The following is a 26,448-nucleotide window of genomic DNA, read 5'->3' as shown; positions in this document are numbered from 1 at the left end:
TTCTGTTACTAAAACTTCCCTTACTCGAATCCAGCAAGCCTGTCTGTCCCCATTTCTGGCGAGGGAATCTTAATATCTCTTAATATTATCCCGTTTTTTCTTCTGGGCCACACTTTTAAGTCGGCTGCCAGTACTCAACATGGCGGAGGCCCCTAGGTGGCGCAGTCCGTCCTTAGGCGTGCTGCACGGAGGGGCGGGGGCCCTCCGAAAGGGCGGGAGTTTGAGGGGCGGGGCCTGCGCCCCAGCCCCTTGGTGGGCACCCGCCCCCGGCCGGGCCTTAGCTGCTACTTCAGGCGCTGCGGCACTGAGGAGCACCCGAGGAATCTGCGGGAGCCGAGCGTGGTGAGGTGGGGCCTCAAGGGCAGGCGGGAGGTGCCCGGGTTAACGGTCTGAGGCCCAGAGGCCGGCCCTCTTAGAGCGCCTTAGGGAATTCCGTTCGGGCAGCGGCCGAGGCCCAGAGAGGGGCTGGGACCTGTCCTAGGCGGGTGTGTCCGCGTGCTGCTGCCGCCCACACTCTGCGCTCCAAGTACGCGTAAAAAGGGATCTTCCCGAGCCCGGGGTTGTCCGATAAGGCGCTGCGCTCTCCTAAGCGTCCCGCTCCTGGCTCCCACAATTTTGCGGCTCCCTCTGCCTTTGGGGCTTTGCATGTGATCTGTCCGAAAGTCCAGTCCTACTCGCCACCCTACTCTGGAACGCTCATTCTTCGGGACCCACCTTAAATAGCACTTCCTCGGAAACCTTTTCCAACCGCTTTCTGAAGGCGCAGTTAGCTCGCTGCTGGGTTTTTGCACTCATTGCACCGAGTTACTTTTCCTGCATCTCTTTTACAGCCGTGCACTTGTTGGGGCGTTATGCCTTGCCTTTTTCATCTGTATCCCAGGGTCTAGCACGTGATGATCATAATAATAGCTAATATTTATTGAACAGCCACAAAGGTGCTACGAAATGCATTACCTGTAAAGGCCCATTTAATCCTCAGAGCGATTCCATAAGGTGGGTTCTATATCTTCACATTTTATGCGTGAAGAAGCTAAGGCACTCTTAGATCAATTTGCGTAGAGTCCCACAACTAATAAGTGAGTGGAGCCGGGATACGAATTCTAGGCTGTCCATCCCCAGAGCATGTAATAATTCCTGGATTGCCTTTGGGTTTGGTAAATGTCTGTTGAATTGGTGTTTACATTAGCTCCATGAGTTATGGAGGCCAAGATTGTGATGCACGTGAGAAGGCTTAGAAAGGAGAATTGATGTTTCCAAATGTACAGAGTGAGTTCATGAGGAACTAGAACCTGGTGCTAGCCCTTGTTCCTTCAGTCACACTCTACCTTTCTTTGGTCCTTGTCCATCAGAGAGCCGAAGACTTAGACCTCATCATTTCACACCCTTTAGAAAGTGTCCCTCCCAGAGCTGTGATTTCATATTTCATGATTTAGGGGCATTTTGTAATGGAAGGGTGTAGAGTTTCGAAGCAGATTGGGGTTCAGTATTTGCTCTGCCGCTGACCAGTTATACCCCTTCCGTGTTTTGAGCCTTAGTTTTCTTGTCCATAAAATGAAGGTAATAATTTCTTCTCTAATTTTTTTATGAAGATTGCAAATAATTGTGAGAGAGTAAAGTGCTGTACAAACTACATGATCTGTTTCTTTTGGGGTTTTTTGTTTGTTTTTACCTTTTAGAAGATTATAGAACTGTCAGCATTTTGTAAGACCTTTGATATGGATCATGTTGCCTAATGTTCTTATATCCATTCATTTAGTCAAATATCTAATGAGTACCTGCTATATACCAGGCACTGTTTTAGGAGCTGAGAATACAGCAGTCAACAAAACAATATTCTTGCACTTGGGAAATGTACATTGGGTTAGATATAGTACACATAATACTCAGATAGGGACAGATGAAGCATGGTAAAGTAAGTAGAAAAATACCAGGGACTTCTCTGGCAGCCCTGTAGTTAAGACTCCCCGCTTCCACTGCAGGGGGCATGGGTTCAATGCCTGGTTGGGGAACTAAGAGATCCTGCGTGCCGCATGGTGCGGTCAAAAAAAAAAAGAAAGAAAGAAAAGAAAAGAAAAATACCAGTTTGTGTGGAGGGGTGGTGGTATTTTATATTGGGTGGTTAAGGAACAACTTACTGAGAAGGGGACATTTGAACAGAGAAGGTGGCAAGGGAGCCAATCATGAGGATAACTGGAAGAAGAGGCCCTGGATGAGTGTGTGGCTTGGTGTGTTCCAAGCATGTACAGCAAGGAGGGCTGTGTGGCTGGAGAGATGTGAGCAAAGGGGAGAGGAGTAAGAAATGGAATTAAAACAATTGGAGGCTGGGATCAAATAATTAGGACCAGGTAAGCCAATACAGTGATTGTGGTTTCTACTCTTGATTAGCCACTGGAGGGTTCTGAGTGACCGAATCTGTCACTGTTTTAATATTTATTTATTTATTTATTTATTGCTTTATTTACTTATTTATGCCATACCATGTGGGATGTGGGATCTTAGTTCCCCAACCAGGGATGGAACCCATGCCCCCTACAGTGGAAGATCGGAGTCTTAACCAATGGACGACCCAGGAAGTTCCTGGCACTGTTTTAAAAGGATCACTCTGACTATTCTGCTGAGAAAAAGCAAATTTTGAAAGCAAGGGTAGACGCATTGCTACCACCTAGGAAGCTTTTGCAGTTATCCAGGTGTATTAGTTATCTACTGCTATGCAAGAAATTACCCCAAAACTTAGCAGCTTGAAACAGCAGTCATTTATTATCTCATACAGTTGTGGGTCTGAAATCTGGGAGCAGCTCAGCTGGCTGTTTCTGGCTTAGGATATCTCAGGAGATTGCAGTCAAACTGATGTCTGGTCTGCTCCCAAGATGTGGTTCCTTACCACTGGGCCTCTTCACAGGGCTGCCTGGGTGTCCTCAGGACACAGCCGAGAGAGTGGGGAGAGAGCAAGAGCTAGAGAGAGGGGAGGCCTTTTATGACCTTGTCTTGGAAGTCATTTCTACTTTACTCAGCTTCATTAACTTTATTCCAGATCATGCTCAAGGGGAGAGAGTTTAGGCTCCACCTCTTGAAGGGAGGAGTATCAAAGAATTTGTGGGCATACCTTAAAGCCAAGAGTGGCTTTGCTCAGGATGATGGTGGGGGTGGGTCAGAAGCGATAGGAACTGGTAGAGCCAACAGGATTTGCTGATGGATTGGTTATAGGCTGTGGGAGAATGGAGTCAGTATAACTGTAAGGCCTTTGGGCTTGAGCAACCAGAAGGATGGAATTAGCACGTACTGAAATGGGGAAGATTGGAGGAACAGGAGTTCACTTTTGGATGAGTTAACTTTGAGATGCCTGTTAGACATCTATATGGAGAAGTTAAATAAATGTTTGGATTTAGTATAGGAGTGTGATGTGCCAGATGGGCTGGAGATGTAACACTGGGAGTCACGGGTGTATAGGTACAGTTTTAAGCCATGAAACTGGATGAGATTATCTAGAAAATGAATGTAGGTGGAGAAGAGCTCTGAAGCCTGAGCCCTGGGGCCTCCAACCTTGAGATGGTGGGGAGGAGCCAGCAGAGGAGACTAAAGGGAGAGAGGCCTTAGAGGTAGGAGGAGGATGGAGAGAGAGGCCCACATATGAGATTTATATAAGGAGCTGTGTGCTAATTTCTTTTTTTCTGGAATAAGAAACAAATTGTCTCTCCAGACAAATATATATAGTTTCTTTTCTCAGGAAATAAAATGTCTGTGCCCTCACGTGTTTTTTCTTTTTTGCTTTAAGTGACAAATTCTGTTTAATAATACCAGTTCTCCTCTTAGTCCTTGCAACATTTACACCTCTACTTCAAGTTTAGGTGGTGTTGCTGCTATTTTAAATTTATTTAAATACTCCTTTTGGAAGAATTTGGATGAGATGAGACAAAATATATAATTTATGTCACTCTTGTCTCACTCTTCACCCTAGGTTCAGAGGTCACTGCCCTTCCCAGTCTGGGTCCTAGCAAAAGTAGGAAGTCAGTCTTCCTCATTTCTGTATCACTGTGGCCAGTTACCAGATGCTAAGCTGGAATTCATGAGTGTTTACAGGATAAATTAACGTATAAAAGAAGTGAATCTTTTTCCTTTTCCTGTGGTAATGATAACATCTATTCAGTGGTTTACAGTTTACAGAGCACACTGACATCCATTATTCTCATTGAATGCAATTCAGTCTGTTACCATTTGCCAGCTACTGACCTTTTCCTTTCCTGAGGGCCATTGAAACCTACCTTTCTTTTGGAGCTATGCTAGTTTATTTATTCTCTGGCTGATCTGACAGTGTGTTAATGAAAGGTGCTGAACTGCGTCTTGAGGAAGCTCAGAACTGAATCTCAATTTCAGAAAAATTCCTGGTGTAATTTTTCTCTGTTCCCTCCATCTTTTTATTCCTGTTTGTGTTTTTTTTGGCGGGGGGGGGGTGTGTGTGTGTTAATCATAAAACAATTCAAGTCATTTTTTAAATAAACTTTATTTTTTAGAACAATTTTAGATTTACAGAACTTGCATAGTACAGCAAGCTCCTATATACACTGCACCCAGTTTCCCCTGTTAGTAACATCTTACATTAGTATGGTACATTTGCTACAATTTCGCATCATTTTTGAAGTAAATGGGGCATACCAATAAAATACGAACAAAATGAAGTTACTTCATCTCTGTAAGCCTCAGTTTCCTTATCTGTAAAATGAGAGGGTTGGACTAAATTTTTAAATAGCTCTAAAATTTTTAAATTATCTGCTAAAGTCAAATAATCATATAATTCTAATATAATTCCATTTTCTTACTGAGGTGTTACTATCATTTTCTAAAATAATGTATACACATTAACAACAGCCTTATTCTAAAAGAGGATTTAGAGAATTCCCTGCCAGTCCAGTGGTTAGGACTCTTGAGCTTCCACTGCAGGGGGCGCAGATCAAACTAAGATGTTGCAAGCCGCGAGGCGTGGCCACAAATAAATAAATAAATAAATAAAAAGAATAAAAGAGGATTTAATAGGAGAATTCCAGGAACTATGAGAGGGCTGCTTATATATTAGGTTTGTATAATATATATAAATATATGATTATAAATATATATAATATTATTATATTAGGTTGAATTACATGAAATTATCATTTTGTTAGGTTAAAAAAAGGGCAGATATCGGCAATTTCATGGGGTTTAACCGAATGCTTTTGGGGGTAGGGATTCAAAGGAGTGTTAGGGAGCCTTTGGGGCCTCTGAGACTCTGCAAAAGCCTGGCCCATCCCTCACAGTGTTCAGGGAGAAAAGGCTCTTCAAGTCCCTTGAAGCATCTCAGAGCTACTCTTGTTGTTAGTCGTGTTGTCGGTAAGAGCTACTTCCCAGCAGGTTTGTGCCTCCATCCAGAAGAGAGAGATTGAGCCAGCATTTCACAGCTGTGGTGGAAAGGAAGGGCAGAAAGGGAGGACACTGGAAGTACTAACCCAGTTGATCAGCTAGGAAGAGGCATCCTGGAGTGCTGGTGCCACTATGCCTTTACTGGTGCCACTGTACTCTTCCTACTTTATGCCCTTTCCTTACTGTCTAGTACAAGCTCAGCAAACCCGGGTATCTGCAGTTGCCCAGGAGGTGATTAGTAAGCTGAGTTTTCCTCTGTAACTCTGTTATAAGAAAAACAATAGCACAAGTGCAATGACATGACAACTAAAATCTGCTATCGGTGTGAGGGAGAGGCTAGGCCAGGGCAGGGGCCTGAGACTAAGGTGAACTGGAGAGCATATGCCTTATCTAAAGGGGGCAGACACTGTTTCACTGCAGCCTGTTGTCGCCTTGTGGGAATGTGGGTCAGGGGTCACTAGATATGCTGATTACCCAAACGAGCCAGAAATATGAATTTTTATATGTATTTTGCCAATGGTAAATGTTGGCACCTAACTTAAGTTCTTAAAAACCATCGTATAGGCCACACAATGATTGAAAAGAACCCGCAGGCTACATTTGTAACCTCTGGCCAAGGGTTTAGATCTGCCAGGAGTGAGGCCCACATGCATTTCTTCATTATGCATTGTTGACAAGCTACTAATGACCAAAATGAATTAGCTCCTGCCTTTGAGGAACTCACAATTAGTGGAGAAGATAGACAAGTAGTAATGATAAGATGTAACATAGACATTCTCTCTATACATTAAATATAAATTTATGTATATTGTATATATGGCTATAAAACTGATAAATTATTCCTGGATACATCTGGGAGGACCTGATAGGAAGTGGCATTTGAGCCAGGATGTAGAAGATCAACAGTTTGGTGCATTAAAGGGACATGGGGCCCCTGAAACTCCCACTGTATGTGCAGATGTTACATTGGCATTTGCTGTATATGCCATTTTCTTCAGATTATGAGACTGATGCTGCCAAGAAGGCAGCTCTAATAGACCATTTTCTTGATAGGTAGCTGGAAATACAGATACTCCTCAAACCTGCTGATGGGTGTCTCAGGGCTGATAAGGTGAGAGAACTCTACCCCCTCCTCTGCCCCCAGGTTATCGTGTGTTTTAGAGGCCTAAGAAACTCAGAGGTCATGGAGCTGGCACCCTCATTTTTGGATGAGGAGCCTGAGGAAGTGGCGTGCTCGAGGTCCTAGAGCCCATTAGAGACAGAACTTGGACTAGCACCCCAAACTCTCGATCATCTTGCCTCCCCGTCTCCTGGGTGTGTCTGAAGTCACTGGTTAGGCTGGCCTCCCTCACCTGCCCCCATTGCCCTGTGCTGGCCCATCTCCTGGCGGATGAGGAGGGTTTGCCATCCTGCTGAAGCTGGCTCCTTCTTCCCTCTGTTTTTTGGTTCCCCTGCCTGAAATGCCTGTTATTCTCTGTCAGAGAGTCAGATTGCTTGTATTCAAATCCCTAGTCAACCAAATGCCAACTGTATGAACTAGGACAAATTGTTTAACCTTTCTGATTTCTCAGCTAAGGCTTAGCCTTTGTAAGCCTCAGTTTCCTCATCCATGTGTAAAGTTAAAATAGTACCAATGCTGAAGTATGATAGGAAAGCATTGGAAGGTTTCAAGATTCTTGTGATGCCAAAATGACATGGTATGTATAAAGCACTTCAAGTGACTGACCCATAGAAACACTTAACAAGTATTAATTATGATGATGATTCACACTGTTCACAGCCCCACAGCTTGGGTTAAATGTCCTTCTTTTGTCTTCCCATACTATCCTGTGATGTCTCTGTTATTACTGCACAGACCACATTGTATTGTAATTGTGTCCATCTCCCCTGCTAGCCTAAAATCACCTTCAGTGATTCATTCAGCAGATGTTTATTAGGCACTGTGCCAGGCACTAGGGATGCAGTGGTAAACTAGGAGCTCTTGGTCGAGTGCAGAGTTACGAAAGTCATGCCAGTCACACTAGTCCTGTGAGCTTGTGTCATGGTCCAATAAATTTGGGAAATGATGCTCATCATGTACCCCCCCCTTTAGAGATTAGGTCCATCTTAGTATTTGAAAAGCTTTGAGGAGTACTGTACTTTGTCCATCCCAATTTTACAGAACTTAATGAGTATTTGCTGAATAAATTTGAGTCATCCAGGGAGTTCTTTCAACTCCACTGTGTGCTTTAGTCCCCAGCTCAAGAGGAGGTCCAAGGGACACAGCAATGATTAGAGAGCCTGCTGGGAGCGAACAGCCTCTGGCTGCATAGGGACCTGTGGACTTACTGTCTGGTGCCCCCATGGAGACAGGGGGCCCTGGGTTGAACAATATGAAGCCCCGGTCACTGCAGCTGGTGCTGGAGGAGCAAGTGCTGGCGCTACAGCAGCAGATGGCAGAGAACCAAGCAGCTTCCTGGCGGAAGCTGAAGAGCTCCCAGGAGGCTCAGCAAAGGCAAGCAACCCTCGTGAGGAAGCTGCAGGCCAAGGTGAGGCAGCTGCCCTTTCAGGAAGGGGAAGGAGGAGAACACTTGGGGCTGGGGACTGAAGCGGGATGAGGTTTGCAGAAGATGGAGCCACGTGGTGGGAATGTCCTAAACAGCTCTCCTTTGATGTCTACAACTTCTCCACCAGCCATCTACGATATCCCTTTCAAAGGTGACCTTCATGAGGGGTCAGTTAGTTGTCTAGGTTTGCTTTCCTAGTCTAGAGCTAGGACCTGATCCTAGGTTTTCCGGTTCCAAAGCCCATGAACTTCCTTCTCCAATACAAGAGCTGTAGAGAACATACGATTAAATGACCAAATGGAAACTGTAAGATGTTATGGCCTCATTTCACTGTCATCACCCAGTCCCTCATTCACAGCGCATTTGCCCACGACCCTTGGGGACCTTTGCTTTGGGCTGTTGGTAGCAGCCGTGCCCATTGCCGTGTCCTGCTCTGTTTGCCCCAGGTGTTGCAGTACCGGAGTTGGTGCCAAGAGCTGGAGAAGCGGCTGGAAGCCACTGGGGTGAGTGAGGCTCTTCTGTGCTCCTCCTGAGCCCTCAAGGAGTATAGTTAGGCCTCATTTGCCGACTGAGGGAGGCTGGGGTGTGATAAGGCGGTGTTTGGAAGAAGCCTCTCTTTCGTCAGCCCCTGAGAGCTTTCATCAGATACCTTCACAGGACCTAGCTATTCCTGCCCCATCAGACTCCAACCCCAGGCTCTCTAAGGACAAAATGAGCTTTAGGAGACTTAGTATTACCAGATTGGAAGGGGTGTGGAATCCGAGAGAAGAGATGCATTTTTCCTCCAGGAGGTGTCAGTGTTTATCTGTCTTGGAGAGATGTGTGCCTTTGCAGGCCTGAAAAAACCGTATTTGTGACAGAGAGATTTCTTTGTGCTGTGGGCTGGGTAGAACTGGCTTTCAAAAACCTATCTGCCTTTCTTCCAGCTCCCTCTCAGCATCTTCTCACATTACCCTCGGAAGAGTTCTCTCAGAGGAAGGAAAGGACGAGACTTAACTATGTACCGTTCTATGTAGGCCAGGCACCCTTAGGCATTGTCATAGAATTACGTCACTTAACCTGCAAAGCAACTTTTCAGGGGAATGATATCACCTTCGTTTTGGAGCTGAAGACTTTGTGGCTTAGAGAAGTTATAACTTCCCAAGGTCCAAAAATTAGTGTAGTAGAAGCCAAGACCATTAGTGAAAGAAGCTGTATTTTATGCTTCTTAGGTCAAAAGTTCTTTTCACTACCAAATGCCATCTTTCACGAGAAGTCACTGGTTTACGTTTGGAGAGAGGGATGCAGTGGGTTTACTTGAGGAATGCAGTGATTGAGAAAAGAGACATATTGCTAAAAAAGGGGAGAAAGAATAAAAAAAAAAGCTGGGGAATTCCCTGGCAGTCCAGTGGTTAGGACTCTGTGCTTTCACTGCTTGGGGGTGGTGGTGGGGTTATCCCTGGTTGGGGGCGCTAAGATCCCACAAGCTGCTCGGTGTGGCCAAAAATAAAAATAAAATAAACGGATGAACTTTAAAAACAATAAGCAGGCTGCAGTAGAAGGGGGCATCAGGGAATTGGTCTGCGGGATGTTCTTGCTGGAGGTAAATGAAAGCTTGCTTTTGTCTGGCTAAGGGACCGGTCCCTCAGAGGTGGGAAAGTGTGGAGGAGCCAAACCTGGAACAGCTGCTAACCCGATTGGAGGAGGAGCAACAGAGGTGATGGGCCCCAACTTTCTGGCCTGGGTGGTTGGCAGGCGGGTAGAGAAGGTTGATGGAAAACCTCTGTCTCGAGGGCTAACATGGATTAGAATCAAGGACTTCAGCCTTAGCCCTCCAGTTCCTGGCAGTGGAAAGTTCCAGTGGTTGTCATCTTACTCCAAGAGGTCCAAGGGTTGGCTCAGACCTTTGTTTAGTACTTGCTCCTACCCCTCCCCAGTGCAGGTGTGAGAGTCTAGCGGAGGTGAACACCCAGCTTCGGCTGCACATGGAAAAAGCTGACGTGGTGAATAAAGCGCTTCGGGAAGATGTGGAAAAATTGACAGTAGACTGGAGCCGGGCCCGGGATGAGCTAATGAGGAAGGAGAGCCAGTGGCAGATGGAGCAGGAGGTAAGAGAAACAGTGGGCGGGAATGGTGAGAGGAGGACTTGCAGTCTGGGCGCTGCCTGGTCAGTGCTGGAAGGGGTTAACTTCAGGACCTGGATGGAAACTGAGCTGTTTGTTAAAGTCTCTGGCCGTCCTTACTGCTCATGCTGGCAGCTCTGCCCTGCTTGGGCTGTCACCTTAGTTCTGTTCTTACCTGCCCAGTCGAGGTTTTGCTGGCAGGTAGCATGACACTCAAAGCAACTCTGTTCCTGCATAGGTTTTAGATGGATCTTAAAGTTTACTGACCCCCCTCATCTGGAAGTCTGCAATCTAGATGCTAAGGAGGTAGCTGTTGAAATTGAATGGGGAAGAAATTTTCAGATCCCAGTTAAAGGAAACTAATGTTTCCTGGGCCGTTGCTCTGTGTTAGGCATTATGTTAGATGATTTACATATGTTATATCATTTAATCATCATTATAAGTCTGTGGTGATGATGGTAATAGCTCCCATTTGTTGAGCAGCTGCTGTTTATCCTTTTCTAATCTAGCTCAAAGAAGGCCATATACCATCCTAGGCCCTTTGACCTCTTGAATCCCACTGCTAACTTTATTAAACACTTCAGCATCACCTGAACATAGACACCCATTGATAAGCTATCTCCTTTAAGGCCCTCCACTTCCCCCCCAATAGTCAGGAGGAATCCAAGACTCCTGTGCTGGCAAAAGATGTCCTCTGCCCTTTGGTATGACCTGGGTTTCTGAACACACAGTTCTTCAAGGGCTACCTGAAAGGGGAGCATGGTCGCCTTCTCGGTCTGTGGCGGGAGGTGGTGACCTTCCGTCGCCACTTCCTGGAAATGAAGTCAGCCACTGACAGGTCAGTGTGGAGGTATGACGGGAGGAGGTTTCCCCCTACCAACTCTATTCGCATGACAGTGGGCTGCTATAGAAGGGAATCAGGTTGTGGGGGAAAGGCAGAGGTGGAAGAGTTGGTGGGGAGGGATGGAATTGTTGGATTGTTGGATTGAGATGACTTTTCCCAGACCTGCTCCTCAGGCTTCCCTGGGCGTGACCTCCATGCTCCCTTTCCTGTTCCTGGTCCCTGTTGGAGTCTGCTCTTTTCTTTGCTTGTACTCAGAGACCTGACGGAGCTCAAGGCTGAGCATGTGAGGCTTTCAGGTTCCCTGTTGACCTGTTGTCTGCGCCTGACTGTGGGAGCACCACAGTCCCGGGAATCTGATGGATCTGGGAGACTGAATGGGAGTGAGCCATCCCAGTTGATGCTGCTACTAGCCAGGACCCAGGAGCTGGAGAAGGAAGCCCATGAAAGGAGTCAGGAGTTAACACAGCTGAAGAGTCAAGGGCATCTGGAGAAGGCTGAGCTTCAGGATCGGTGAGATGGCCTGGGTCCTAGGAGGGGTTCGCTAAGAGAAACTTGACTCCTTTAGGGAGTCAAGATAGGTGGGGGAGATGTGAAGAGCATTCCTCCCACAAGAGGGGAAGGAGATGTGCCAGAGGGAGTCTAGTTTGAAACCCAGTTGGGGCTCACTGCCCTCTGCCCTCAGACTGTCTTGCAGCTCAGTTTCTGTCCTTTTGACTTACAGAGCTGGTTGTGACTCTCCTCTATCAACACCAAACTATTTGCCATTCCCAGAACAGCCAAGTTCTTCCATGTTCCCTGCCTTTGTAGATGCTGGCCTTAGCCTGGAATGCCTCTCTCCCTTCTGTCTCTGCCTTATCCTTTAAGGCATAGTTAAATGTCACCTCTTCTATGACCTTGATAGCCTGTTACATTACTGTGCCCCCATATGGTCTTTTTTTTGTTGTTATATACATTTTTTTAAAAAATAAATTTATTTATTTATTTTTGGCTGCATTGGGTCTTCATTGCTGCACGCGGGCTTTCTCTAGTTGCGGCGAGCAGGGGCTACTCTTTGTTGCGGTGCACGGGCTTCTCATTGCAGTGGCTTCTCTTGCTGAAGAGCATGGGCTCTAGGCGTGCGGGCTTCAGTAGTTGTGGCATGTGGGCTCAGTTGTTGTGGCTCGTGGGCTCAGTAGCTGTGGCTCGCGGGTTCAGTGGTTGTGGCTCACGGGCTCCAGAACGCAGGCTCAGTAGTTGCACACAGGCTTAGTTGCTCCGCGGCATGTGTGATCTTCCTGGACCTGGGCTCGAACCTGTGTCCCCTGCATTGGCAGGCAGATTCTTAACCACTGCGCCACCAGGGAAGTCCCCCCTATGGTCTTTTGACGTGCTTGTTACATTGATCTCGTTGATTATTTAGTTTTGTTTTGGGTTTTTTTGGTTAGGCTCTTTTATTTTTTGGATTATAATAAAATAGATTTTTAAAAAATGATAAGAAGGGCAGGGACGTAAACAAAGAGCTCCGTTTGAATCTTGGGGCAAAGTTCAGTTTATACCCCATGGCTAGGGTTGTGTCACCACCTATTGGTGGTGTGTGTAAATTGCAGTTTGTTTTGTTTGGGTTGTGAAGGCACTGGGAAGCACAAGGACAGAGACCATGTCTTAGTAAGTTTTGTGTTCTAGTGCTTTGCACTTCACCTGCGATAATAGTAGACACTTAGTAAATGTTTGTTGAATCATACAATAACTAAATGAATGACCATACAGTGAGTTAAAGCTCTTAAAGATGATACAGAATAAAATTATGAAGACTTTGAAATAAAAAATTAAGCTCCTTGATAACTTCATTCAAGAAATATTTATTTAGCTACTTATATAACACCAGGTACTGAGCTCCAGGATATGGTGTTAGGTGATAAAGATGCCTGGTGATTTCCCTGAACTTTGAGGTTAGTATCAGGGAGGTTAACCATAATCTTTCCCAATTCGCCCCTCCTTTTTCTCTATCAGAGTTAGAACCTTGGGCTTGAGGGACCTTGGGACTATCCCATGTGGCAATTCTGATGTTCTTGTTGGCTTCAGGGCGCTTGACTTCAAGATCAAGCGGGGTCTGGAAGGGCCTGGTCCAGGGCTTTCCTTCAGCTCTTGGGCCCCCAAACACGTGTTCCAGTCTTGAGATGTGGTAAATCCCTGCATGCGTCTGAGTGGCTTTTGGCTCCCCCTCCCCGAGTTCAAGGCTATAGCATCATGTATTCAGGGAGTGCAGGGGCTGGGGGCAACCAAGGGACTCTGGGGGGGTGGCAGTGGGGGTGTCTGGCTTGGGTTAGTGTGTGCTGCATAGCTCTGTCCACATCAGTGGGTTCCCAGGTAACTGTGCTATGCTCTTCTCTTCAGGGTGACCGAGCTCTCTGCTCTACTGACGCAGTCTCAGAAGCAAAATGAAGATTATGAAAAGATGGTAAAGGCTCTGAGAGAGACGATGGAGATCCTGGTACGTGATCCTTTGTTCTGGGAGAGTTGGGAGTGGGCGTGTAGATTCCTGTCCTTTATGGACAGAGAGTGTAGGATACCAGTTAAATGTTCCTTGAGGAAATCCCCTAAAGCTAAAAAATTAATTTTGGTTGAATCTGAAAATTATTTAACTCATCCATTTATCCATTTAATAAACATTAGCTGTCTACTGTCCCTACTATATTCCTAGGGAAACTACAGCAGTGCGTGCATGCAGTGTGTCCTCCTCCGAGAGAGTGAGACACACATGAAGAGGCACACTAGCCAAGTGGGGGGGGGTGTTTGGAGAGATTCAAAACCTAGTCATACGGGAAACACCTGAGGAGCATGAATGTGGTTAGCCTGGAGAAGGAGGGCTTGAGGAAGACATGATGGCTGCCTTCACATAACTGAAGGACTGACACCAGGGAAGAGAGTTAGCTTGTTTAGTGTTTGCCAGGGGGGCACAATCACTGCCAGTGACTGGAAGTTACAGGGTGGTAGAGCAGCTGGAGCTGCTCGGTAATTGAACAGTCTGCCTAATGAAGGAGTAAGGTTTGTGTCACTGGCTTAACATCTGCCAGGGTTGTTATCAAAGGGATTCTCTAAGGTTGGAAGTTAGAACCTCTGGCTTGATTGCACGTTTCCTTTCATCTCTGGGAATTTTCAGATCTCTGATTTTAGGCAAATCCTGCACCCCTATCCAAATACATATCCCTAGTCTTCTCATCCAAGCTAGGATCAGCTGGGAGCTAGACATGCTTATGCCTTTTTGGTTTCTTTTTTTTTTTGTGGTACGCGGGCCTCTCACTGTTGTGGCCTCTCCTGTTGTGGAGCACAGGCTCTGGACGCGCAGGCTCAGTGGCCATGGCTCGTGGGCGCAGCCGCTCCGCGGCATGTGGGATCTTCCCGGACCAGGGCAGGAACCCGTGTCCCCTGCATCGGCAGGCGGACTCTCAACCACTGCGCCACCAGGGAAGCCCTTGGTTTCTTTTTGTTCAGGAATTTGCAAATTCAGATGTCTGCAGGGCCCAGGTAATATAAATGAATGAAGTGGGTTCAGCTTTAAGAATTCTGATTTTCCAGTGCTGTCATATTTAGTTTTCAGTATAACAGGGAACACTTGATCTCAATAGTAAGGAAACAGTGAGGAGTAGTGAGGACTGCAGGACCCTGAAGAATATATGTCCCATCTGGAGGAGGCATCCTCTATTCAACTTCAGTTAATTATTGCCATGTAGGGATGGGGGCTGGTGTGGCCCATATGTTAACTTTTTGAGAGAAGCCAGAAATTCAGATTTTTATGAATTTTTATGAATTTCTCAGCTCAGAAAAATCTCTCAATTTACAAATGTTGGTTCAAATTTTATATAGGCCAAAAAAAAAACATAGCTGCAAATCTGCGTCTTTAAGCCTTCACTAGTACAATAAGGTAAGGAGGAGGGGACATTTTGAGAGTTCAAATTTATTGCTGACCTTGGGGCTAGAGGTTCCTCTGGCTTTTATGTCTCAAGTGCCAATTTGCTGTTCAGAGACAGCAACCATCCTTCATCCAATGATAGCTCACATTTAATGAACATTTGCTTTCTGACAGACACTGTGTCGAGTAATTTATGTACAGTTTTTTCATTCAAGCCTCAAAACAAATCTATGAAGTAGTTGCTGTTAATTATTCCTATTTTATTTTATTTTTTAAGTTTTTCCATTTTTAGAAAAATTTTGGCTGCGTTGGGTCTTCGTTGCTGTGCACGGGCTTTCTCTAGTTGCAGCAAGTGGGGGCTACTCTTCGTTGTGGTGCACGGGCTTCTCATTGCGGTGGCTTCTCTTGTTGCAGAGCACAGGGTCTAGGTGCGTGGGCTTCAGTAGTTGTGGCGCATGGGCTTAGTTGCTCCGCGGCATGTGGGATCTTTCCAGACCGGGGCTCAAACCCTTGTCCCCCTGCATTGGCAGGCGGATTCTTAACCACTGCACCACCGGGGAAGTCCCTTAGTCCTATTTTAAAGAGAAGGAAGCTCAAAGAAGGAGTTGTCTAAGGTTACCAAGCTAGTAAGTGATAGAGCAAGAAATCTTATCTAGGCAGTCTAATTTGGAGCTCTTAATCCCTTAATCTGAATTCTTAATCACCACATCACATTGTCTTCAGAATCCTGGGACAGTGTTAGCATTCACGTGTGGTCAGGGGAAAAGTGGGATTAACAGAATAGACAGAATGAGACTCTGGTTAATTTGGGGCCTGGAATGATAAATTCTCTTCTGAGAGTTTGGCTCATAGGCTCTATTTGGTTCCCTGTCCAGGAGGCAAATCACGCAGAATTAATGGAACACGAGGCATCTCTAAATAGGAATGCCCAAGAGGAGAAGCTGTCTTTACAGCAAATGATCAAGGACATAACCCAGGTACTGGTAAGCCTCCGGTTCACAGTAACCGGTCCAGCCTCACCCTCCCCAGACCTCCCTGTGCTCTCAGGTGCGCCTAGAGGAGTCTGGACTTAGGGTCTTGTGGGGAGGAATTGTCTGAGTACATTTGAAGACTGGAACCCTGAGGAGTAGCTAAGCTTTCATGTGCTGGCACTGCCTGCTGAAACGCCCTCTCTCTTACTGCTAGCTGCAGTTCTCCGGCAGCGGCTGGATCCTGGCCTTTGCTACCTCAGCAACCTCTTTTTCCTTCATTTATTCCTTGGGTGTTCAAGGGGTGCTAGTCTTGTTGCTCATTCTAGGTTTGGGTGACCGAAGGGGAAGAGTTGGTTTGAGGAGTTGAAGGAACCAACCTTTTTGGCTCTTAAGATACCCTCCTCCCACCCCCCAGGGAGAGGACCTGAGAGAGAAAACATCAGGTTTGTCCAGGCTGGCATGTTAGTCCCCTACATGGATTCTAGGCCTTGGTCAGTAGGATGGTGACCCTGCTGTGTTGGATTTCAGGCCATGGTAGAAGAGGAGGACAATATGGCCCAAGCCTCTGGTCATGAGAGCTCCTTGGAGTTGGACCCTAGTGGCTTCTCCTCCCATTTTGATTCCCAGCAGCCAGACAAGGCTCTTTCTCTGGTGCGTTCAGTGCTGACTCAGAGACGCCAGGCTGTGCAGGTGAGAACCCCAGCACTCCTCCTCAGCCACAGGGATGGGTGTCTAAACTGACTTGGGCCCCAGGTACCCTCCTAGCCAAGACTGCCCCTTTTGCTACATTGACCAGTCACAAGGTGTTTTGTCAACACCCCGAAGTGCCCATTAGAATCTCTGTGTCTGCCCAGTTGTGCTCGTGGGGAGCAGGCACACTCTCCGTGCCACTGGCACGCTCCACTTTGATGCAGTCTTTACACAGCACTGTGCAAAGTGGAGCCCCAGGGGAGTGTGGGTAAGCGTTCCCCAATTCTAAGGGTCCCAGCCACACTTACCACCCCCACCATTTTACATTTGAAGATGATGGACTCTGACACTTTGGAAGCCACAGAACCTAGTCATCTCTGATGCTCTGTCTCCTCGACTGGTCTCATCTCTTTTCGTAGCTTCCCTTTGTTGCACCAGCCCCCAACCCCCTTGCCCAGCCCTACTTTCAGGCTTATGACATCCCTCCTCTGCCCTGCGCTCTTGTTCACCACCTCACTTCTGATGCTCTCCCTCCGCAGGACCTAAGGCAGCAGCTGTCAGGCTGCCAGGAAGCTGTGAGCTCCTTGCAGCAGCAGCATCATCAGTGGGAGGAAGAGGGTGAGGCCCTGAGACAGCGGCTACAGCAGCTCACCGGGGAGCGGGACACCCTGGCAGGGCAGACTGTGGACCTGCAGGGGGAGGTGGACTCTCTCAGCAGGTGAGCGGGAGCTGTTCATCCCCCCCTTCCTCCCAGGCTCAGTCCCCGCCCAGCCCATGTGTTTGGTTGGCTGACCCTGTTCTTCCCTAGACCCACAGCTGCTCAGGGCCTCCTTCCTTTGTGTTCTGCTGGTTCCTGCTCACTCAGTTTTGGGTCTTTGTGATAAAAAAAAAAAACAGTTTCCTGCTCAAAAGGGAAGATGAGATATTTAAAGGAAACGTAAACCTCTCTCCTTTGACCCTGTGCTGTCTGCTTCCAGGAGGGCTTTTAGGTTCCAGGGTTTCTGTTCATGTCCGGTCTCCTTCCAGGGAGCGAGAGCTCCTGCAGAAGACCAGGGAGGAGCTGCAGCAGCAGCTGGAGGTGCTGGAGCAGGAGGCGTGGCGACTGCGGAGGACAAACATGGAGCTTCAGCTGCAGGGCGACTGTGCTCAGGGCGAGAAGGAGGAGCAGCGGGAGGAGCTGCACCTGGCCATCCGTGAACGGGAGCGCCTGTGCGTGCGTGTGACAGCCCCTCCCCGCTCTTAGAAAGTGGAGTAAATTGAAGCCTGTTGTTCGGTGGGTTCAGATTAGCTTACTGCTCCGTCCTTTGCAGGAGGATGAAAACAGAAAGTTCATCCAAGCATTGCTGAACACCCAGGAGGGCCGAGGCCCCGTGGCGGGTACAGAAATAAATAAGACACAGGCTCTGATCTCAAGCAGTTTGCAGTGTAATGGGGAAGTCAGACAAGTAAACCGTGGCCAGATGAAGTATGAGCTAAAAAAGAGCTTCAAGCTAGGTCCTCTGGGAGATTAGGAGTAACAGTTAATTATTGAAAGCTTCATGGAGGAGAGGGTAGCCGTTGAGCTGGGCCTTGACATATTTTGATTGGTAGAGAGTGGGACAAGGGCTAAAGGAACAGATTAGCAAAGAAAAGGAGTCAGGAACGTTCATGGCATGTTCAGAGGAGGCCGGGCTGGCCAAACGGTAGGACTGATCCTGGGAAGTAATGGGAAATGAGCTGGTCAAGGAAGGGAATTCCAGAGTACAGGGACCCAGCTCATTTGTAAATTCCCCGATTCCATGTCATAGAAAAAGCAAGGACTTTAGAGCTGGGCAGAAGCTTGGTTTAAATTATGGCTCTGCCACTTGGACAGATTATTTGTAAAATGGGGCTGATAATGTTTCCCTTGAAGAGTCTTTGGGGAGATTAAAGCAGTGTTCTGCAAAATGCCAGCACAGAGCCTGACATATGGTAAGTCTTCAGTACCTGGTAGCAGGGGCTATATCTTTTTTTTCAATTTTGGCTGCATCATGTCTTAGTTGCGGCATGCGGGATCTTCATTGCAGCATGCAGGATCTTTTGTTGTGGCTCCTGGGCTTCTCTCTAGTTGTGGTGTGCGGGTTTTCTCCCTCCAGTTGTGGCGCACAGGCTCCAGAGCACGTGGGCTCTATAGTTTGTGGCACATGGGCTCTCTAGTTGAGGCACGCAGGCTCAGTAGTTGTGGCGCACGGGTTTAGTTGCCCCACGGCAGGTGGGATCTTAGTTCCCTGACCAGGGATCGAACCCGCGTCCCCTGCATTGGAAGGTGGATTCTTTACCACTGGACCACCAGGAAAGTCCCTGTATCTTCTTCTTCTTTTTTTTTTTTTTTTTTTGCGGTACGCGGGCCTGTCACTGTTGTGGCCTCTCCCGTTGCGGAGCACAGGCTCCAGACGCGCAGGCTCAGCGGCCATGGCTCATGGGCCTAGCCGTTCCGCGGCATGTGGGGTCTTCCCGGACCGGGGCACGAACCCGTGTCCCCTGCATCAGCAGGCGGACTCTCAACCACTGCGCCACCAGGGAAGCCCTCTTCTTCATCTTTGCATCCCCTCCTCACCTGTTCCCTAGCTCCTTCTGCCTAATAGGCATGAATAATGGAATCTTGAATGACTGCTCTAAGGATCATGACTTGCACAAGGAGTGGTCTCCCCTCTACTAAGGAAAAGGAAAGACAATCCACAAAGATAGTTTTATGTTTTTAAATTTAATTTGTGTGACTCGATAATACACTTATTTATATGATTCAAAAGTCAAAACTATTTTAAAAGGTATGCAAATAGAAAGTACTACTTCCCTCGGCTTCATTCATCCCATATTCCTTCCTTCTGTTTGTAACCATTTAAATTAATTTCTTATTAATATGTCTAGTGCTGCTTTATGTAATATATGCATATATCCTTATTTCCCCCAATTTCTTGCATAAAAGATAGTGCACCATGTATACTGTTCTGCGCCTTGCTTTTTTCATGTTATGTGTCTTGGAGACCTCTCCTTATCAGTTTTTGGAGACCACCTTCATTCTTTTGCATCGCAAAAGCAATTACATTCCTGTTATCTTTTGGGGTGTGGCCACTCCCTGAGATTTCCTCTAGCCCCCTTCTGTTTTCCATCTTAGTCAGGAGACGCTGGCGGTCCTAGAAGCCAAACAGTCAGAGTCGCTCAGTGAAGTGATCACCCTTCGGGAAGCCCTGGAGTCCAGTCGCCTGGAAGGGGAGTTGCTGAGACAAGAGCAAACAGAAGTGACCGCCGCACTGGCCAGGGTGCGTGGTCCTCCTCTTCACTGGCTGGGTGGGGCGGGCGGCTTGGAAAGTTGTGTCTCCAGGAAAAAGGCGCGCAGCCTGCCTCATTCTTCATCCTGCAAGTCATGGCCCTTCCTGTTTCTTGCCTCAATGCCTAGTTACTGCTTTTGGGTTGTGTCCCTCCAAACAGACTCTCTGTATTGCAATTAGAATGGTTTTCTAAAGTGTCAGTCTGGTCATGTCAGTCTCTTTCCTAAAACCATTCACTGGCTTCCCAGCTCCTTGGTACCACATGCAAAGCCCTCTGCCACCTGCCCCAAACTGTTTCTAGCCTCCTCTTCACTCCAGATCGCTGTCCTAACGCCTCATATACCTTCGTTCCTGCCACATAGCATTCATTGCATTCTCAGTTTTACCCGTTCTTTCGTGATTTTAATACTTTGTATGTACCTTTCCCTTTACGTGGACTGCTTCTTTCCTCCCCTTTCAACCGCAAACTGTTCCTCATCTGTCAGTACCCAACTTAACTGTCGACTCTTCTACCAAGCATTTTGAATTAATGCTTTCTTTGAGTTCCCAGAGCACTTTGTGCTTACATTGGCTATGGTGTCATCACAGTTGTAGTTGTTTATACATCCTGATGTCTGTGCCTCTGTAATGTGAGTTCCTCTCTTACTCTTCAATGAATGAATGGGTAAGTGAATGAAGAAATGAAGGGAAAAGTTGTTCAGAATGTAAGGGAAGGAATGAAGTGTTAACTGATCTCTGTACAAGGAAAGCAGCAGATGTTGGGGATGTGAGCTGTTCACTGTTGCAGGAAAACTGGAAAATGAAACTCTAACTCTCTGCTTTTAGGCAGAACAGTCTATTGTGGAGCTGTCAAGTTCTGAGAACAGCCTGAAGGCCGAGGTAGCTGATCTTCGGGCTGCAGCTGTCAAACTCAGTGCCTTAAATGAGGCTTTGGCCTTAGATAAAGTTGGGCTGAACCAGCAGCTTCTCCAGGTGAGCAAAGATTTCTCTGATCCACAGGGTAGGGCTGGGCCCCGACCGAGGGCAAGGGAGAGACAGACAAAGCTGATGCCTGTAACAAGGAACAGTTCTTAAATGGATCAGCCCAAGACAGATCAGCTCCCAAATGTAGTCCTGGAATGAGCAAAAGGAACATTTAGAGTGCAAAGGAGAGCAAAGATTACAAGGCCTGGGCTCAGCCATTAAAAATAGACCCCTCCCACATCTGCAGCAGAACTAACTACCTTTGGGCTTTAGGGTAAAATCATCAGGGCTAGGCCCGTGTCCTCTGGAAGGAAGACTGGGTTTTAATCCTGTTGTATGAGATAACAGCAATCACAGAAAAGGATCTGTTGAAGAGCCCAAGTTTCAGAATTTTCTCTAGAGGTTACAAATTTAACACGTCTCTTCACTACCCCATTCCCTTGAGCCCCAGAAATGTTGTATGTTCCCTTATTCTGAATTCTTTAAGAGCAGGATTTTGCCTTTTTTCTCTCTGTCCCCAGCATCAACCCATCTAGTACCTGGAGTAAAGACCCCAGACCAAATGTGTGCATAGTCCTCCTCTCTCGTAAGCACTCCTGTGTTCATCTGTGGAGAACAGATTCATATCTCTCTTGGATTTCTGTCTCAGCACTTCATCTCTAAACCGTAACCCTTTGTCTTTGATGTCCTTCCCTTTTTGGCCAGTAGTTAGAACAGGAGAACCAGTCTGTGTGCAGGAGGATGGAAGCAGCAGAGCAGGCGAGAAACACTTTGCAGGTGGGCCTGACAGAGGCCGAGAGGAACAAGGAAGCCCTGTGGGAAAAGAACACCCACCTGGAGGCTCAGCTGCAGAAAGCGGAGGAGACCAGGGCTGAGCTGCAGGCAGATCTCAGGGGCATACAAGATGAGAAGGAAGAAATTCAAGAGAAACTAAGCGAGGTGAGAAGACAAAACTGCTACCATCCCATTAAGGATGCTCGCTGTACATGCTCGTTGTACATACATGCTCACTGTAAAAAATGAAAACACTACAGAAATGATTCAGGAAGGGAAAATCTCACTTCCTAGAAATGACCAGTGTTACTAGTTTGGGGTATGTCTTCCAGTTTTTTTAAAAGAATTCCTAGAGGAATCCTTCACTGATTCTTCATTGCTTCACATCCATCAGTTTGAATTAGATGCCTCTCCTGTGTTTTCTGGTAATACATTGTATTTATTCAACCACCACTCCCTTCGTACTATATTATAATTATCTGTGTTTATGTGTCTCCACCATTAGACCAAAAGGTCCTTGAAGGCAAGACTATGTCTTACTTGTTTTTATAACTCCAGCTTTTAGTCCAGTGTGTAACACATAGCAAGGGGCTCTGAGTTTTTTCTGAACCAGTCAGAAAAGGTCATCTTTCTTCTCTACCAAGCATCTCATTGCCCTAGTAATTATACATAATCTCCCTTCTCAGAGCCTTTTTCTCAGGGCACTGATCACTTTCTTCCTGGTATTATGTGTGTGTCTTACCTCTCCTTAAGACTAAAAGCTCCTTAGAGGTGGATCTCTTGCAGCCGTAGCACAGGGTATTGCTCAAAGGAGAGCCTGTTTCCTGGGCTGGGGACTCTGTAGGTTGATCAGGGGAATAGATAAATGGTACTTGGTGTGAGTGGGCAGTGCTCAAGGCTCACAGAGCTGGGTCCAGAATCTGAGGAGCCCGTGGCCCTAATCTGGTGATAGCAGCCCTGGGGGGATCCTGCCTCCCTCTGTATCCCATCAGTTCTTCCTCTCAGGCACATCACCAGCAGGAGGCAGCCTTCGCTCGGGTGGAGCAGCTGCATCAGGAGGCAAAGCGACAGGAAGAGGCGCTTGCCCGGGAAGTCCAGGAGAAGGAGGCTCTAGCGCGGGAAAAGGCGGCTCTCGAGGTGCGGCTGCAGGCTGTTGAGCGGGACCGGCAGGACCTCTCTGAACAACTGCGGGGACTCAGGTAGGGTCTGGACCTGGTTCTGCCAAGGGCAGAGAGAGCTTTACAAGGCAAGGGGGAGCCAACCTAAGTTCCTTGCCCAAAGTATATGGGGCCTAAATGAGTTACGAATTTGTAATTGCCTCCCCGCCCCCAAATTCTCTCTTGGTGACCAGTAGTTAGAACCCAGTTCCTCTTAAGGAAGGGGCTTGATGGGTAAGAACTCTCCCGATTCCTGAACCTGACAGCTCAGCCAAGGAGCTACTGGAGAACAGTCTGTTTGAGGCCCAGCAACAAAATTCTCTGATAGAGGTCACCAAGGGGCAGCTGGAGATCCAGATTCAAACCGTCACTCAAGCCAAGGAAGTAATCCAAGGTAAGAACCCAACTTGGATGGGCGCACTTCATTCCACAGGGATGTTGAAAGCTAGGAAGACAGTGGGAAGCTATTAGAGCCAGGCCCAGGGCCTCTGAGATGGGAGTTCCTCATGAGGTCTGGGGAGAGGGGTGAAAGATGGAGGACAGAGGCTCAGAGACAAGATCCTGTCCCTGGCATCTTAGGGGAAGTGAAGTGCCTGCAGCTGGAACTGGACACTGAACGGAGCCGGGCAGAGCAGGCACGGGATGCGGCAGCCAGACAGCTGGCCCAGGCTGAGCAAGAGGAGCAGGCTGCCCTGCAGCAGCTGAAGTCAGCCCATGAGGAGGAGGTGAACCGGCTCCAGGAGAAATGGGTAGGTGGTGGTTGTGGCTAGGGGATGGGAGAGACAGACAGCAGCAGATATTCCTGCTTCTAAAAGTGAAATCTGAACAGGACTAGTCTGGTTGGTCACCATGGTGCAAAATCCAGCTTCTAGCTAGTAAATGAGTTAATGTATGGAAAACACTAATAATAGTTCCTGGTGTACAGTAAGCTCTATATTTGTGTTAGGTATTATTGTTGTTGTTGTTTCTGTATGTATAGAGACTTAAGAGTGGATCCTGGGATTTAGGATCGATAAACTGGCCCCAGGGTGTAAAGGGAGCAGAGGAATGCCTTGGACCTATTATTGCCCAATTCAGAACTGTGTTTCTTTTGTCTTTTAATTATTTGATTTAGTCCATTTGCTTTTATTGTGATTATAGGCATATTTGGATTTATTTCCACCATCTTATGCTATTTCTCTTGCCTTTTTTTTTTTTTTTTTTTTTTTTTTGGTGTGGTACGCGGGCCTCTCACTGTTGTGGCCTCTCCCGTTGCGGAGCACAGGCTCCGGACACGCAGGCTCAGCGGCCATGGCTCACAGGCCCAGCCGCTCCGCGGCATGTAGGACCTTCCCGGACCGGGGCACGAACCCATGTTCCCTGCATCGGCAGGCGGACTCTCAACCACTGCGCCACCAGGGAAGCCCTCTCTTGCCTTTTTACACCTTTTGGGGAGGGGAATTCACCTTTCTTAACTTCTTTTAGAGGGTTATATCGGATTATTAAATTGTATTCTTTTCTCACTTCTTTTTTTCTCTCTACTACTCTGGATGATATGTACTCTATTTTTTATTCTTTTAGTTGTTCTTTAATATTTTAAAATACATACTTAATAAAATCTCAAGTTAATCAGTATATTTACCCTTTTCCTGAATGACACAAGGACCAGAGAACATTTTACCTGCATTCACTCCTCCCAACCTATCAACTGTATTAGTCATTGTGTTTAGTTATTACTAGTTGTTAACACCATACATTATGTGTTTTGATTATTTTATACAGTCAATAATTGTTTAGATACACTGAAAATTTTACCAGGTCTTTTTTTGCTCACCATTCCTCCTTGCGTGTCAGGTTTTCTATTTGGATTTGTTTTCCTTGAACTAGAATTTCCTTTGGTGAGGGTATGTTGGTAGTTAATTGTCTGAAAATGTCTATTTTACTTTTATTATTTTTTATAGCTTTTTCCTTTTTTAATTTTATTTTTTATTGAAGTATAGTTGATTTACAATGTTGTGTTAGTTTCAGGTATACAGCAAAGTGATTCAGTTATATATATATATTATGTCTTTTATTTTGCAGATTCTTTTCCCTTATAGGTTATTACAAAGTATTGAGTATAGTTCCCTGTGCTATATAATAGGTCTTTGTTATCTATTTTATATATAGTAGGTATATATGTTAATCCGAATCTCCTAATTTATCCCTCCCACTTGTATTCTTGAAAGATAGTTTCACTGGGTATAAAATTCAGGTACAAATTCTAAGGTAACCGTTATTTTCTGTCAGCATACTGATTGTTCCGTTGTTGGTATTGAGAAGCCTCTAATTAGCTGTATGTTAGAACTTGGTGTAACCTTCAGGTATCTTAACTTTCTGTCTTAGATTTTTCATGTGTACTTTTTCTACACTGTATTCTGGGTGATATTTTTTCAGATCCCTCTTCTATTCACTAATTTCCCTTTTCAACTGTGTCTAATCTGCTTTATAGTCTATTCACCAAGTTTTAAATTTTATTTATTAAATATTTTATTTCTCAACATTTAGTTTGGTTATTTTTTCAAATCTTCTTGGTCATTTTTTAGTGTCTTCTCCCTAATTTATATTTGCAGTCCCCTCTTTTATTCTTTAAACACATGAAACATACTTTTATGCTGTCTAATAATTCCAACACCTAAAATCTTTTTGGATCTCTGTTATATGTTGTTTCCCTTGGCTCTCACTGATGACCTTGGCCCCTATGTGTTTTGTGATTCCTGACTCTGAACTCATGTTCTCTGGAAATTTTTCTGTGGGAATCCTTTTAGGCCTGAGGCAAAGGAGATTTTCCTCAGAGATTTGCTTTTGCTTCTCTGAGGAAGGTGAAGGACTAGCATCCCAGGACCACCTTAAAGTACAATTTCTGTTTAAAGTTTTTGGGCCACATTCAGGCCCTGAACCCACATGAACACCAGCCTATGGTTATGAATTCTCAAGTGATATATATATATAGCCCTTTGTGAAAGTTAAGACAAATTTTCTTGCTATTCCCTTCTGTACAGTGTTTTGTTTTCTCTCTCCCCCACTTTTTCTCTCTCCCTTTTTCTTCCCCTTTTCTCCCTCTCTCAGGTTTATCCATTTACTGAGGACTGTAGCCCAGGGATGGGTGGGTGTTTTTCTGAAGAGCCACATTGGGCCTTGCAGACCATACAGTCTCTGTCACACTAACTCTTCTCTGCTGCTCTAGTGCAAAAGCAGCTGTAAACGACATGTATGTAAATGAGCATGGCTGTGTTCCAATAAAACTCTATGTATGGACATCGAAACTGAATTTCATATAATTTTCACGTCACAAAGTCTTATTCTTCTTTTGACTTCTTATCAACCATTAAAAACATAAAAACCACTCTTAGCTCACAGGGCCAGGTTTGGCCCATATGCCATAGTTTCCTGACCCCAGATAGCCCTTTGGAGGTCCAGCCTTATGTCTCCTGTCAGGCTCCCCACCCTTTGTTTTCTGTTTTCTTTGCCCACATTGCCAGAAAATGAATTTCAAGGTTGTTAGGTAAAGTAAATACCTCCAGTGGAAAGCCTGTTCTGTGCTCATTTACCTCTTTAGATCACAAGTATTGCTTTGATTTTGGCTCCAGTGAAATTTTCATTATTTTCCTGCTGGCTCAGTGATACATTAAAATATATACTTAATAGTTAAATTGGCATTTTTTTTGTTTGTTAGTTTGTTTTGCCGTTTTACAGGTGGAGGGTTCAGAGAGCTTGTTTGTCAGATTTCTGGAAATGGAAGTTGACTTGTGCTTTGTGTGTATTTGTGATTTGATAGTTATTACAAGGCAGACTTGCTGGCAAGATGGTAGCCAG

General features: G+C 46.2%; 1 protein-coding gene across 18 annotated transcripts in view; it reads left to right on the top strand.

Moving 5' to 3' along the window:
• Positions 1-266: 266 nt before the first annotated feature.
• Positions 267-26,448, top strand: part of CEP250 (centrosomal protein 250) — a 46,294-nt gene continuing 20,112 nt past the window's right edge. Inside the window, exons 1-19 of one of the 18 annotated variants that reach the window (XM_027078456.1) lie at positions 267-347; positions 6,445-6,502; positions 7,624-7,919; positions 8,384-8,440; positions 9,551-9,633; positions 9,859-10,024; positions 10,771-10,877; positions 11,139-11,393; positions 13,257-13,353; positions 15,648-15,749; positions 16,272-16,433; positions 16,973-17,151; positions 17,460-17,642; positions 19,567-19,711; positions 20,546-20,692; positions 21,392-21,622; positions 22,463-22,656; positions 22,881-23,008; positions 23,194-23,363. In XM_027078456.1, coding sequence (XP_026934257.1) covers positions 7,734-7,919; positions 8,384-8,440; positions 9,551-9,633; positions 9,859-10,024; positions 10,771-10,877; positions 11,139-11,393; positions 13,257-13,353; positions 15,648-15,749; positions 16,272-16,433; positions 16,973-17,151; positions 17,460-17,642; positions 19,567-19,711; positions 20,546-20,692; positions 21,392-21,622; positions 22,463-22,656; positions 22,881-23,008; positions 23,194-23,363 — 2,592 coding nt within the window. In that variant the 5' untranslated portion in view covers positions 267-347; positions 6,445-6,502; positions 7,624-7,733. The other 17 variants (XM_027078454.1, XM_027078467.1, XM_027078455.1 and 14 more) reach the window with 17 other exon arrangements.

The sequence above is a fragment of the Aethalodelphis obliquidens genome, unplaced genomic scaffold (genome assembly GCF_003676395.1).
Source record: "Aethalodelphis obliquidens isolate GAN/ISIS:26980383/991018 unplaced genomic scaffold, ASM367639v1 scaffold42, whole genome shotgun sequence".
In the NCBI taxonomy this organism is placed as follows: Eukaryota; Metazoa; Chordata; class Mammalia; order Artiodactyla; family Delphinidae; genus Aethalodelphis; species Aethalodelphis obliquidens.
This window is presented reverse-complemented; position numbering and strand designations above follow the sequence as displayed.